This window comes from Protomyctophum parallelum (genome assembly GCF_964188405.1).
Source record: "Protomyctophum parallelum genome assembly, chromosome: 3".
Classification (NCBI taxonomy): Eukaryota; Metazoa; Chordata; class Actinopteri; order Myctophiformes; family Myctophidae; genus Protomyctophum; species Protomyctophum parallelum.
The window spans coordinates 38,789,035-38,804,468 of NC_139698.1; the positions used below are offsets into that span (position 1 = coordinate 38,789,035).

Below are 15,434 nucleotides of genomic sequence, written 5' to 3' on the forward strand. Positions count from 1 at the left end.
CTTTTTTGTTTTTGTTCCATTCCTAAACCAATAATGCTGCTGCTCTGACAAAACCTAATCACCTAATCACTAATCAGCACAACTGATGATATTTCTAATGTGATTAATATGTTCTCAAATCTTCTGTGCTGTCATGCTCATTTCAGCAAGGCTGGACAGCCTATTTCAACCAATTGGTCAGAAGAACTACCTGTAGTAATATAATATTTCATTCCACTTTTGTCTTTTTTCTCCTTTTTTGGGCAACTCCTCTGTGTACCACCAGAGTACCAGTGGTTTAGAACCCCTGCTTTAAAGCACCTATTTCTTCACTCTTGCTTTTAGTTAATTTTTAATGATCTGTGATGTTATTCATGTCCTCACTGATTTGCCTTATTCACTGCTTTTTTTTTGCCATCATGTTGTTTTATGCTTGCACTTTTTTGTTTATTGCTCTGTATAGCACTTTGAGCTGCATTTCATGTCATGAAAAGGTATAGAATTAAAGTTTGTTATTAGAAGTCCAGTTACAAACACTGAGGATGGTACTGTGTTAGAGAGAAAGTTTGTGAAAGAAGCATGCAGAAGATACATCTAAGCAGCAACAGCCATACACAAACAGATGTTGTACATATGTATGTATGTGTATCTACAAAATAATTTATTTCCCCTGTTATTCTCCAACAGACAGACATGAATAAGATTAGTTAGAAGTCAAGTCAAGTATAGGGAGCTGGTATGGAGCTTCAGACACAAGGGTCATGCTCGAACGAGGAAAAGAAATATCCTGTAAGTAATCCTGAAATATTCTACACCAACCAGAACTTTAGACACACCTAAATTACTTCTTAATCATGTAAGGACTCCACCTGCCTTATCTTTAGTGAATCCGCATGGCAACACTGATAAAAACAAGACTTGGCAGCCATTATTTGTAGCTGCTGCTGGTGCAACAGGATGCTGCTGTTATCTTCAACGTATTAATGTGTTTAGATCAGCAGGGAACACACTCACACAGTCCTAATTTACTGGCCCCTTTTCCGAAAGTCCTTTAATCTCCCCAGAGATGTCAAAACGATGATTGGTTGCACACATGATATCGTTGCTGCCGGGCGGGAACCTTGTTCTGTTCCTCAATCTGTTTGACCTTAGTTCAACCTGTATCTGTTGACGGGCATCAGATTCACTCCATTGTACATAAGCATTAAGCATACAGATATGCTTCATTGCTTGTGATACTACTGGTGCAACACGGTCACGGATATCAAGACACTGTATGCCCAATGATGTGGGTTGCAACTGTTCATCTACGTAGACGAAATTTTGTGGACTATTCATATCACACTATGTTTCTGTATTATGACTTGTATCTTCTGGTCACGTAATGTGACCAGTGTACTATATTATCTATGGGATTAATAAACTACAGAAGTTGTCATGTGATACTGCCTGGTGTCATCTTGTTGCTTGCTTACAGGGGAGTACTTCAACTGAATCATCACCACCGCGGTGGGGTGGGCTTTCAACATCTGTTCTGCAGTAATGTTGACCCATCAGCATACTCCTACTAATGTACTGCCGACAGATTACAAAGTGATTAATGCTAACAGGTGATGTATTGTACATCATGTACTGTGTACAGTATGAAAACATTCACTGAACAGGTCCTTATATGCAGGGGGTATTTAATTTGCATACATCTAGGGCTGTTTTATTTTTATTTTTAAACAAGGTCAATATTTCAGCACAAATAAAATCATCAAACTGTGTGGATGAGGCATCACACAAAACAGTTTGATGTGAAATATTTGCAGCACTTTTTCGGATGGTTTATTCATGATACTCCCAGTGTGATTTGATTAATTGACCATATCGCACTCCCAATCGCCAGAGTAAGACGTAAAAGAAAAATGGCCGCTGTGTGAATGACAATGTGCTCCACTTATGCCAAAGAATCACAGGGAATCATACAAAGTTCCCCCCTGTGCCCCCCCTAAAAAAAACTCGCCTATGCTCTCCACAAGCTCCACACAGAATGACAGCCAGAAACGCGCGCGCACACACACACACACACACACACACACACACACACACACATTGCTATAGAGTATAGACTATAGAGAAACAATATTATGAGTAAAAAAACAGAAGTGATATTTATGTATTTCCATTGTTTGCTTCCCCTTTTAGAACTACAAGACTATTTCTCTGCCTCTCAAGTGTCCTGCCGCCCTATCCACCAATTCTGTTCTCTATAAATGTAACTCTGATCATTCATTTTAATTGAACTCTGAGAGTTTTAACCAAATGGACCAATAAGGGTTAATTTGGTTACAATTTTACACTGTGGGAGTTAGAAATGCATAAATTAATGTTACTGTGTACTACAGTATGTGCTTTAAAACAAAATATTTCTCCATTTTAGGAGCACATCCAAGCAGCAATTTGGTTTTATCTTTATTTAACTGAAATCTTACGTGATCTTTTATTAGCCCAGTTCTGTTACTGTATGTTCTCATAAACCCCACTCAAAGCCTGCTGATGCATTTGAAAGCGCATTAGTTTAAGAAACATGAACGTCTTTCATAAGTATGACTCTCGTAAAGTACCTGTATAACTGCTGGAGGAAAAAAGACACTGATAATTTGATGCTTTTTATTTCTGACTTAATTTAGTCTCTCACAAGCCCTGCGTCTGGTTCCCCGTGCCTGTTTTTGTCACTTCAAACCGTCCTCTCTCCCTTCCCCTTCCATGTTGTGGATAGGCTAGGGCTAGGCAGTAGGCACTGCTATGCTCTGCATTCCCAGCATTCCTTGCTGCCAGTGTGTGTGTGTGTGTGTGTGTGTGTGTGTGTGTGTGTGTGTGTGTGTGTGTGCATACCTTCATGCCAGCTGCAAGACCACTAGTGTGTACCTCCTCCTCTTTGAACCTCTATCCCTTCATCAATCATACCGTTAACTTAATTTCCTCTCTCCCTCCTTGTCCCTACTCTCCATGTTCCTGTTTCCTCTGTTCTTTCCCTCCCTCCCTCCCTCAAACTCACTTATTTGTAGTGGAGTTTAGATATGGCAACATTTACTAACTTCTCCCTCTTTCACCCGTCTTAGACTCACTGCCCTCTCTACATCTTACTCCAGATCCCAGTCGCAGGAGGAGAGAGATTGGGAAGTGGAGAGATTAGGAGGAAAGTAGGAGTACTTTCCCGTACACCTACTCTCTCCTGTACCTCCTACTCTGTCCTGCCCCCTTCCTCTAATTCCTTGAAGCTGGTTGCAGCCGCAGCAGGAGTGTTGTGCTCAAGGTCATTCGTGGCATGTGACACAGTTTAATATTCCTGTTATCACTGTAGTGCCCATCCTACCTTCATCCCTGCAGCTGCAGCAGGCCCGCTGGGGTCCACGGCCTGGATGTGACAGGGTTTGCTGCCTCGCACCACAAAGCCCCAGCCCACGGCGTCGCCTAAGATCTGGGGTTGAACAACAACACATCAAGTCTGTTAGCATCTGAGCGCTATCTTAGATGTACACGTATCTGGTATGCAGCTTCTGGAGAACCTGGACTAAGTGTTAGCAGCTGTTCTGCCTATCAGAATACTCAGTATTCTACTGTCAACCGATGTAAAATGATTCATGCTAATCATTAATACTAATCATGTAATCGTCCAGTTTCCCCAGCAGCCCCCATAGCATATCGCTACCTTAGAGTATATATATTAATAGACGGCACCCATCCACTTGCATTAAGTTGCTCAAAAGCATGAGGCGAGTATATATTATATACTCTAAGATCACTACTTATGCTATTTGTTGAGGTCAAAGGTGATTTTTTATTTTATGAATCTGTTATTATTAGTTGTCATTCCACATGCATCCATGCCTTGGTTGTCCCACACGACGGACAGAACTGTCCATACTAACTGGAACAAACTCCCTGAAAATGACAGGTCTGCCACCACTCATTTCTTTTAAAACACAACTAGAGCATTCTGCTTGACGCTGCCTTTGATTTTAGTTCTTTCTCTTCTTTTAATTTCAGTATTTTTTTATTTTTCTTCTGCACTGTAACTGAATGCTATTTTCCTCCTAATGTCATTGTATAATTGTGTGTCCTTTGCTTGATGTTCTGTGTAAAGAACATTGAATTGCCTTGTTGAAATGTGCTATACAAATAAAACTGCCTGGCCTTATGCCGTAGCCAATCTGTAGCTGTAACTCTTACCGCACCCATACTCATTTTAATATAATTGCCCATTTAGAGCAGCTACATGGCCAAATAATTGTCGTGTGTGTGTGTGTGTGTGTGTGTGTGTGTGTGTGTGCGTGTGTGTGTGTGCCCTCACGAGATCTATGTATCTGCATGTGACAGTGTGGCGTCTTGCCTCATACACAAATGAATAGTGAGTATGTATTAAAGCAGGCTTTGTCAGACCAGGACAGGGTTAGAGAGAGAGCGAGTGTGAGTGTGTGTGTGTGTGTGTGTGTGTGTGTGCGAGAGTGCTTGTGTGCTCGCACTAGCATGCGTGTGTGCTCGCACTAGTGTGCGTTCGTGCGTGAGTGTGTGTGTGTCATACTGTGAATGTCTTCTTTATGAAGGGTCCTCCTGGTGTCTGAAGCTCCTCTGGACTCACTTGTCTCTTCAAGACTGCAATGAAAAAAATACACACAAATACAATACAGGGTCAAAGGTTTTAACTGTACACATATATTAGTATGACACACACACACACAAGCGAGTGCAGATACACATTTAATACTGACACCAATGCATGTGTGTGTGTGTGTGTGTGTGTCCGTCACATGTTAACAGAGTGCCTGGAGGCAGTGGAGGCACACTGCTTCCTGACACAGCAGAGACGCCCCTCCTCCAACTTCCCCAAGTCATTTCTCCATTCAACTTTGTCCTAGCCTAACCCCTTACATTCTTATTTGAGATGATATACAGTGCATAACATGAATGGAAATCTGTATACAAGAGTTCAGCATCCAAATGTTTCTGGTGAGATACTATAATGTTTATAAATAAAATCACACACTCATCTGCTACTGTTAGCAAAGGAAAAACTGCCTAAGAATGTTTCAAATAATATTGGATACATGTGAGGATTTGATTTATCTTCCCTTGAGGTTATTTAAGAAACTAACCTTAAGCGTAGACATTTACTTAAGATACCTGTAAGCTAAAGCACTACTTATATTTTAATTTTAGCTACATCCAAAAATGTACTTAGATAGTGTTTCATTCAGCTCTAGAATCAGGGGAAATCCTGAGCTTTACCAAAACACATACACTTTGGCCCTAGCTGGCCCGCTAAGCAATGCATTCCACACTGAGCAGTGTATGTATGTTATGTGTCATGATAGAAAAAGGCAGCTTCTGGGACAGAATTATTAGAGAGAGAGAGAGAGAGAGAGAGAGAGAGAGAGAGAGAGACAGAGGGCAAGAGAGAGCTTTATCCTCTTGATCCATTCAGTTCCATAATCTCTATGAAACTCTGATCTAATCTGATGTAAAGGAATTCCATCTGTAAAATTAATCTAACAGCACCTTAACCAAAGAAGGGGTGTCATGTACTAGAATTTACAGTCAAGTCAAGCAAAACTGTTGCTAAAATTGCTCACATATGGAAGCACAGACTGGTATTCTCTCTAATCACGTCAAAATGCTAATTACTAATACTAACATCACTGTGAAGCACAGGGAAACACATCTTTCTGTTCAATGTGTTATTTATGGTTTCAGACAGATAGTGGGAAGATAGGGAGTACACAAGACTCTTTTCAAAGAGTGCTAGCTGACCTATCAAAGTAATGGAACCTCTCACACCATCACGGTGCACACATGTTCACAACACTGCACACAGTGCACTGTGTATCATCGTGTCATTTTAAGAGACTAAAAATAGGCCTTTTCAGAAATAAACATCTCCATATCTCATTCAGTTTGCCAACAGAATGCAAGGCTTGACTGTGTGAATGTGTTGAATGTGTTGCTTGTTTCCCCAATTTCTGAGCCCAGATGGTCTTTGTCAGTTCAGCACTTGTTATTTAACAAGAGAGAATTAAATACTTTCAAACTAATTTGAGTAACTTAAGGTGCAAAGTGTCACGGCCTGTCTGGACTTGGACCATTAACTCTTCCTCATGGACCTATTTGTGGATTGTACCAGGGACAGTGATTTGGACTTGTTTGCCCTTACTCATGTACCAACCTGTGGATTATATTATACCAGTGACCTTATGTGGACTACACGGTCGACACACACTGACACGGCACCTTATGAATGTTACAAACGTCCATACATCTGCTGCTATGCTCACTCACTTTATGTCTTACCTCAGGTATTTACCGCACCAGATATAGTATGTGCACATTTGTAGATAAATTGTTTTAATTTATCCCTTTCTTCCCCTTGTGTTAGGGACAAGATGAGATACATTTTCCCGTCATTGTCAATGGCGTTTTTAAAACAAACATTGAACAAAAAACAAACATTAAACCTGTATATAGGAGGGGCTAGCACCCCTCAAAAATGATGGAGCTTGCCCAAAAACTAATTTAACCCACTGTTTTACACCTGTAAACCTGTGGTGTGACAAAGTTGATTTGAGTGTCAAGTTCAACAACATAGTCCACAGAAAGGTACTGGAGGTCCATGAGGAACACAAAAATGTCCACGGCCAGGCTGATGATAGGCTGTGAATCAGGCCTTGTTCAACAGTCAGCCAGGTGAAAGCTGTGAAATGTAGAGGACTACTGCTATGATGTGATTCTTGTTCAATTTAGAAATATTGTGGCTTAACTATTCAAAAATTATCATTGAGTTACGGTCTCCGTTTACCACATGAAGTCAGATAAAGTGCAGTGAACCTGGTCATGCTCCTATAGCACAGGAACAAGAGCTCTTTCCGTCTATGGCTTCAACTATTATATTATACAGGGGGCCTTCACCTCCTTCTCCCCCTCTTCCTCTACTCTCTCTATTTTAAGTGCCTTTCATGAACACTAAGAAAACAAGCCCCATTGGAGGGGCAAAGACATGGGGCCCCTTCCCTTTCTAAAAAGGCCAACAGAACATACTACGTAGAGCTCTGCGTCTCTAGCTTTAGTCAAATACTGTGGTAGAAATCTTCTGTCCTTCCCCTTCATGGAAGATACGGTGAAACCGTCACAAAGTTTTGATTTTGAATTACACACAGTCATTTTATCTACAAGCTCAAAATGAAGTGAAATTTTCATGTATGAAATAAAAATGTATTAAAAAATAATAATGATAAAAAAAATTAGGAAATGTACAAAGGCATAAGGCATATTGACCAATAAAAATGGGTCTTCCCATTGTTTGGGAAACACTGATCTACGGAATATCAAGTGTGTTTGTGTGTGTGTGTGTGTGCCGTTGTGCGCGCGCGTGTGTAAGTGTGTGTGACTGCTTCTGCCTCCAGCATTCTGTGTCGAACTGCTCATAGTTCAGAACTCAGCTGGATTACCATAATGCTGTCCAAGCCAAGGCCTGTGATTGGTTACAGTCAGGAGGCGTATGTGTGTGAGAGAGAAGCCTGCCTGCTGGCATTAGTCCCTGTCTGTCCCCACGGGTATACGTCTTCCTGCCGGCTACTCTGGCGCCCGCGCACGCACACGCACACGCACACACACACACACACACACACACACACACACACACACACACACACACACACACACACACACACACACACAGTCTGTATTTCCCCTTCATCTCACGTTCATCTCTTCTCCTTCCCTCCCCCACTTCATCCGTCTGACTGTAATCTTTGGGTAATAGATGATTTGCGGCAGAGAGAGAGAAAGAGAGAGAGAGAGAGTGTCAGGGGTGGCAACACTCCTGGATCCTGCAGGAGTCTCCCACATTTCGACCACATCTCCTGCATTGTCCTTTATCTACTATGTTAGAAGGTTTCTGGGGGAGGACCCCAAGACCCCCAGTGCATGCAATCATGCATACAGAGATGTTCACTTAAATAATGAATGGTTAAAGATCTTACATTGCTTCAGTCATCAAATACATTTATGTAGGCCTACTCTTTGTGTTTTAATGGCTGAAACTGTACCCATCGTTATCCAATGCTGGTAAAGCAAGCCTGATAAAAGTAGGCTAGTAAACTCCAAAGATTTACCAGAACACAGGAAATTCCATCTACTGTTAAAACGTTTCTGGAGGAGGATCCCCAGACCCCTCGCTTGCCTTGGGGAGTGTTCACCCCCCCCCCCCCAAAAAAAATCTCCTAGATTCTCACAGTCCAATGTTGGCAGCCCTGGTGCGTGTGTGTGCACGTATTATTTGTAAATAGCTGACTGTTAGTCTATTTACATTCCTGTCTTTAATGAAAGAAGTGCTTTTTTCTAAAACCCTAACTCTACAGTGTAATTCCATCAAGTCATTTATAGTGAAAACACAGTAAAATTCTCAGTGCTCATTCATCCATTTGTGGCCTCGATACCCAGGCTTTAATTTCGTCTGCACGAAAAATGAACTGGCCTAAAAGTGGGAGTCAACCCTTCCGCGTAGGCGTCGCTCCAAATTATGTGACGTCAGGGCTCTGAGCGGTGTGCACCCCTCAAAAAAACACAGTGAGGAAATCATTACCAGTGGAATTTCAAACGAGGCTATGCGAGGAAAATGAGGAGAATGGCTGAAGAACCCACCACACCGTCTAAGAAAAAACCCAACGTGTGCCGACTCTGTGGAAATCACTCAATCGCTGCACAATACCCTTTCTACATAAATGTGTTCTTTGACAACTTCTCACTACACTACACTACACTATTAAACACTATCTTGATAGCTCCCAAACACTCGCACCAGAAATGTATGAGAAATAAATTTATTTATGTATTTTACCATTTATATATATATGATAATATTCATAACTTAAATTCATATAAAAAAACCCAAGGATGTTTGGGTTTTTGAAGCATAGGCCCAACAGCGTAGGACCAACACAATCACTCAAAATCACTACGCTCCATATTTTATAAAAACATCAATGAGGATGTTTCACAAACAGCACACATACCACAGTGTGTGACACTGTCAGAATGCCAGTTGCAAATTGCATTTATGCTGTGTGCGTACACACATGCATGCATGGAAGCACACGTGTGAGTGACTAATCTGAATGACCTCCGGGGGAGACATTATCCAAGATATGGAAAGACCTTGGAGGCCCGGGGCACAGTGAAATGCCAAGGGCACTCTTCATGGAAGTAAGTGCAGCATGGCCGAGAACTGAGTTTATCTTTCTAGAGTGGTTAAATCTTATCTAGAATGTGTGTCCACCGTCTGTATAGCCAGTGATTTGGGGGCACTGTAAATTCACCCAAGACGGTGTATGATTTGTGTGTTCATCTGTGAACACTAAGATAGGCTTCAGTGGATTAGGGTCACACACACACACAGTTCAGCATGCTCCATCCTGTGTGTGTGTGTGTGTGTGTGTGTGTGTGTGTGTGTGTGTGTGTGTGTGTGTGTGTGTGTGTGTGTGTGTGTGTGTGTGTGTGTTCGTTCGTTCTTACCAGACTTGGGGTTACAGAGCACAGGAGGACTGCTGCTCAGTGTTGGACTGCTACTGTAGTAACCACTACTACCACAACTGCTACTCATACTGCTACGGCGAACTCCCACTATCAGTTTGATCTCCTTAGTGGGGCTCACTGGTAGAGACAGAATGAGGGAGAGACGTGGGGGAGAGATTAATCATAATCATAACTACTTATCCTAACAACACATAATCATAACAATTTATCCTAACAACACATAATCATAACAACTTATCCTAACAGCACACGCACACGCACACGCACACACACACACACACACACACTTACTTCAGCATGCTCTCTCCTGGAGTATATAACAGTGGGTTATGGTTAGTGTGGACGTAAGTCTAGCCTGAAAGCAAACACTGCATAAGTAAACTAATAGGCAGATGGACTGTCCAAAGAAGCGTGACCTCTGCCCACACAGGACTGTCAGCTGTCCAAACCACATTGAGTCAAACTATGTTCAACTCCTTGCAACATGCAACCATTATCCCCAAGGGCAGAGTTGCATTGGTGTGGATTCTGTGGAATGGCCTTAAAGATGGGGTGCAATGGCTTTTTCGGTAATTTTATTTTGAAGTTTCAGTCTGAAACGAAAGCCTATGTGTTTCTGAACCAATCAGAGCGTTGCATCCCTTCAGGCTATGGGATGTTAGTGTCTACGCTACATCCGCACAAGTCCAAGTCCCCAAAATGGCTGGACAACGTTGAAGTCACCTCCCTATTGGTCAAGACCTGGTACTGCAGGCGGGCTGGGCCCAGGTAAAAATGTATGAATGAATTTGTGACGTAGGACGAGACGCAGAGGTACCACAAGAACAGCGCGAGGGGTACTATGATAGGAGCCGACCAATCATATCGACGCTCAAGGGGTACTATCCGGAAGATTTGGTTGTTCTTCCGGGTCCTTGAGAACGCCACTGAGCAACTTCCATTGAAGTGAATAGCGGGTGGCGGGGCTGTCGCTCCTCAATCTGTTCTCTAGATATATTATAGCTCTACGGTTTGTTTACAAGAGAGACATACGGCCACCAAAGCATGTGTGCTACTACGTTGCTTATTTCTAACATATAATGTTTTCAGATACATATTTCAACGTGCTGGTTACGTTTAAAATCTGGAATCTGGATGTCATTTTAAATGAGATTAAGAATGGAGTAGTTCTGTAATCAAAATCATCTGTGTTTGGAGGAATGTGCAACAATGGGAATCAAACAGGTGAATGAAATCAAGATTAATGTATAATATTCATGAGGGCCTCGACACGTCATCATCACGCAGCACGTTTTTGTTAAAAGGAAATCATTAAATTTTGATTTTATGTACTTTTGATATAGAAATACATAAAAAATAAATGTTCCCATTGTTTTGGCATCTATTGTTAGATATGCCCATATGACGACCACAGATATGCTCTAAAAATGTGCACACATACATACAGTATTTACGATAAGCTTAGAGGACCAAGTCATGTGTAAATTAGCTCTGGTCCATAGCCCTAATTCCCTTGGCTCTGCCACTCTTTGCTTCTAGCCCTCGCATGAAATGCAGACCAGCCTCAGCGTAAATATATAAAACGTTTCCGCTACTCACCAATACAAAGGCGGCTTGTGTAATTAGAAAGCCTACTTTCCTTAGTGGATGCACTCTGAGCACCCCACCACATGTAGAAAAATGCGCCCTCTACCGATATTGCCAAGAAATACCCTCAGAGTTCGTCCACTAAGGAAAGTAGGCTTTCTAATTACACAACCTGCCTTTGTATTGGTGAGTAGGGAAAAAGTTTTTTTTTCAGAGGAGAGGCTATTTATGCGAGCATAGGAAGAGAACAGTCCAGCATAGGAGTCCCATAGCTCTAATGAAGGCATTAGAGCTATGGACCAGAGCTATGTGAAAATATGCAACTATTCGGTTTCCATAAAGATCTGCAAGGTGCATAAGAGTTTATAAGTGGCTGAATGTGCACATGCATATGCTGTGTTTGTTTCTGCCAATCACAGTCTATGTGACCATGTCCATGTGTGTGCCTATAGGTTCCCTCATGACTATATTTGTCTGCAGGCTTGGATTATAGTCTGTCTAAATTGTATACCTGAGAGGAAGCTAGTGTTGCCTCCGTCAGAGTTCTGTTTGCGGAGACAGAAGGGGCTGTCGTGGTTTTCTGGGATGCTACGGCCACGCTCAGTAAGCAGCTCAATTAATCGCCGCCTGCGACGGAAGTTCATCCGAAACTGGTAGAGCAGGGCTCCATCAACAAAGTGGTGTTTGTTGGTCACTGGATAAAGAGAGGAGGGGTTTGAGGAGAGAAGGTGATTGGGGGTAGGGAGGGAAGGAGGAAGAGAACGATGAAGCAATACAAATTAATGAATTGAAAGAGGTATACAAAAAAAAGCAATAAGAAGAAAATTACTCCATAAGCCAGCCAAAAACATCACTAACACACTATTTCACGGTACTGAACTGAAGTAACCTATACTGAGTTGAACTTATCTGAGCACTGAGCTCAGATCAGCTGTAAACTGCCTTTTATCACTTAACCACAAAAATGTTTAAAATTTCTACAGTAATTTAGCATAGCTAATAGAATACAGTGAGTCCACTGCACTATAACAAAGTCATTTTGTTACAAAGAACAGAGTTCTATGCAAAAACCATGTAACCATCTGACTCTGTCCCAATGAGATATTAGGAGGGACATTCCCTTTGTCTGCATTCTTCTGTCTTATATCTACGGTTCCAAGTAGGAGATATAAAAAGAGGAAAGTAAAGATGCACTTTCCTGAAAAATGACTGTATGGTGATAAAGTAGTATGTAAGAATAAAAAAGCTCAAATTTGATTAGTTTTACTCAGACAATTGCAACATGTGGTCATTGTATTATATATTTTTGGAATACAGAACCCAGGGGTTAAATAGAATTACATATATTATGGCTGTAGTAAATACACATGTTGCTTTGTGATGTACAGTAAGCTAAAATGCACACATAATAATAATCTACTCAAAGTCAAGGATTATTTTCGTCTCTCGGAGGTTGCCAACTTCCAGTCAAAGCATTAAAAAGGAAAAAAAAGTGTGACAGGGCGTCGCAGGTTCTAATCCCGATCCTGACAACCTTTGCTGCGTGTCACCCTCCATTTCAGTCAGTTTACTGTATCTATCAATAAAAGGCAGAAAAATCCCCCAAAATATCTATAAAAATAATAATAATATAACAGTCAATTTACAGGAAATATCAATACCATGTCTTCACTGTCCTTTTGGTGAACAAAGCAGCACTACCTAATGCTAATTAGCTAACTATGGATTGTGTGCGGTATAGAACCTGTGTGACTCTCTAGGTGCTGTGCATCAGAGGTACATATGGTGTGTATATACTGTATGCTAAATGCCACCACACTGCTTCTCCAGTGTGAAGCTCCAGGCATTCTGCTGGTCTACATTCAACCACAATGTGGACCCATCCAGACTTGCCAGCTATTGTTCTGTGTGTGTGTGTGTGTGTGTGTGTGTGTGTGTGTGTGTGTGTGTGTGTGTCGTGTACATGTGTAGCCATGACCTCTGCCCAGCAAAAAAGAGGAATGCAGGCATGCTGGCGTGGGAGTGTTCTTTCTGCTCTCCCTTTCCTCAGCTGTAATGCGATGTGTCCATCCCCCTCTGTATTCATTTGACCATTATTATTCACACACACAGCGGCCATGTTGCTCTTACATCATACTCGGGGGGTAGGGGGGAACTCCGGAGTATGATATAAGAGCAAAATGGACACGGTGTCAATATCATGGTCATTTGGATCAGCTGGGATAACATCCATAACTCCTGTGACTCTCAGTTCACAACTTTTGCCAGTCTCTTTTGCCATATGATCGCCTTCGCAGCTCTCCGTGTCATGATTTTATAACAGACTGGCATGGATCCACTTCATTCCAAAAAATATAGACGCTTGCTCAAATTAAAATGCCAATGAAAGTGGTTTTCATTCCTTTTTGGGACACAACGCTCCATTAGTACAACCAGAACTACATCAAATTAAAGATGACGCAGGACGTCCCTGTCAAAAATCTGAAATAAAATAAAACTAAAACAATCTCTATGAATTGAAGACTTCATGGGGTGTGAATTTCTTGGGTGAACTACTCATTTAGAGACCAACATGACAGACATATTAGCTTAACAATACTTATTTCATCAAGGGCCAAAGAATACATTAGGCTTTAACCACTTTCAACATGGTGTCCCAATTTTGGGCATGTCATATAATTACATACATATGACACCTACTGTATTTTCAAAAGGTTTCACATTTTTGCATAGGGCTGGGCAATGTTGACAAAAACAAATCACAATATTTCTGACCAAATACCTCGACATTAATATTGTGGGGATGGCATATTCGTGCAAATAAATAAAATCACAATGACTAATGCCTATATAATAACTATGTGTTTAAAGGGAAGGCAAATAATGGAACAGTAAGGTAACGGTAAGTTTAGAAGATTACATGACTTTAGTGAAATTAAGCTGTCAACACCAAAAAAAAACGTAGTATATCACAATATTATGATATCCAAAAAAACAGACACACTAGTGCACACTACTACACTAGTCATCTAGTCTCATATCACAATATTGGTATAATGGATATAATATTGATATATTGCCCTGTCAGTTAGTCACTGAAGCCAGTCCGACCAGGCAGGCAGGATGGACGGATGGAGATGGAGGAGACAGAGATGAAGGCTAAACCGATGTGCCACCATGGTGGCAGATCAAGCAGAAGGGGACAAGAAAGGTGGAGGACAAGAAGACTCTTTCAATTTCTGCTAGGTCACATGGTTATCATCTCTCTCTCTCTCTCTGTCTGTCTCTCTCTCTCTCTCTGTCTCTCTCTCTGTGTCTCTCTCTCTCTCTGTCTCTGTCTCTCTCTCTCTCAGCAGTACAGAATGTATCCTCAGTCTTGTCATCTGTGTGCTCAAGTAACAACTCTCTTGTTGTTCTATTGATTATTCCCTCTCAACGTTTAATTAATTAGTTAATTACAAGTATTCATTCCCTGAATTGATTTTGTCTCAGTTACTTACCAAAGCCCCATCTGCTGAAGGCGATACTAGATGTTCATTACTACCGTGTGGTATTTAGCAATTTTAAGAAGAAAAAATTGAAATAGTTTCATTACTTTTTCATTCCATATGGCTACACGTGTTCTATTTGTCCATAATGTGTTCAAATATAATAATGTCATCGTCATTGAATTGTATCACATTGCCATGAATGAACCTATATTGTCCACGTGTCTTACTATTTTGAAAATCAATCATTAGAAAAATAGATTAAAGGGATATTTTACTTTCAAAAGAACCTTTGGTCATTTTATCGTCTACTCAGGCTTATGTGAACACCCTAGACAGTTTTTAAGTTGCTTGATTCAATATTTAGATATTTGATATTCATTTTAGCTGTCCCGCCCCCTTCCTATACAAACCAATTGTAAATTCAAACTCCATTTCAACCATGATATGTAATGTAATGCACAATCTCTGTAAAGCGCCTTGGATAAAGGCGCTATATAAATGCACCATTTACCATTTACCATTTATGATAAATTCATCGACTCATTCATTGAATAATTCCTTTGGTGAAAGCAATAAGGTACACCCGCACAGGCGCACACTGTGTATTTGCTCGGCACATGAGTATTGTCTTATTTAATGAAGCAACGTTTCGGTCTCTCTGGACCTTCCTCAGGCATGAGGAAGGTCTGGAGGGACCGAAACCGAAACGTTGCTTCATTGTATATTTAGCCTGGAAACCAGACTAATCTGCCACAGGAATCCCTGGGGATCAATTTGAATTACAGAACCCACTATTCAAAGTCA

General features: G+C 41.2%; 1 protein-coding gene across 3 annotated transcripts in view; it reads right to left on the minus strand.

The window, feature by feature from the left end:
• deptor (DEP domain containing MTOR-interacting protein) overlaps nucleotides 1-15,434 on the minus strand; it is a 34,512-nt gene that overhangs the window by 5,057 nt on the left and 14,021 nt on the right. For all 3 annotated transcript variants that reach the window (XR_014569081.1, XR_014569082.1, XM_083761787.1), the window contains exons 6-9: nucleotides 11,651-11,833; nucleotides 9,532-9,669; nucleotides 4,550-4,620; nucleotides 3,341-3,445 (exon numbers count right to left, since the gene is read on the minus strand). Coding sequence is in view for 1 of the 3 variants with exons in the window: in XM_083761787.1 (XP_083617913.1) it covers nucleotides 3,341-3,445; nucleotides 4,550-4,620; nucleotides 9,532-9,669; nucleotides 11,651-11,833 (497 nt within the window). In the remaining 2 variants the exon portion in view is untranslated. The remainder of the gene's footprint in view (nucleotides 1-3,340; nucleotides 3,446-4,549; nucleotides 4,621-9,531; nucleotides 9,670-11,650; nucleotides 11,834-15,434) is intronic.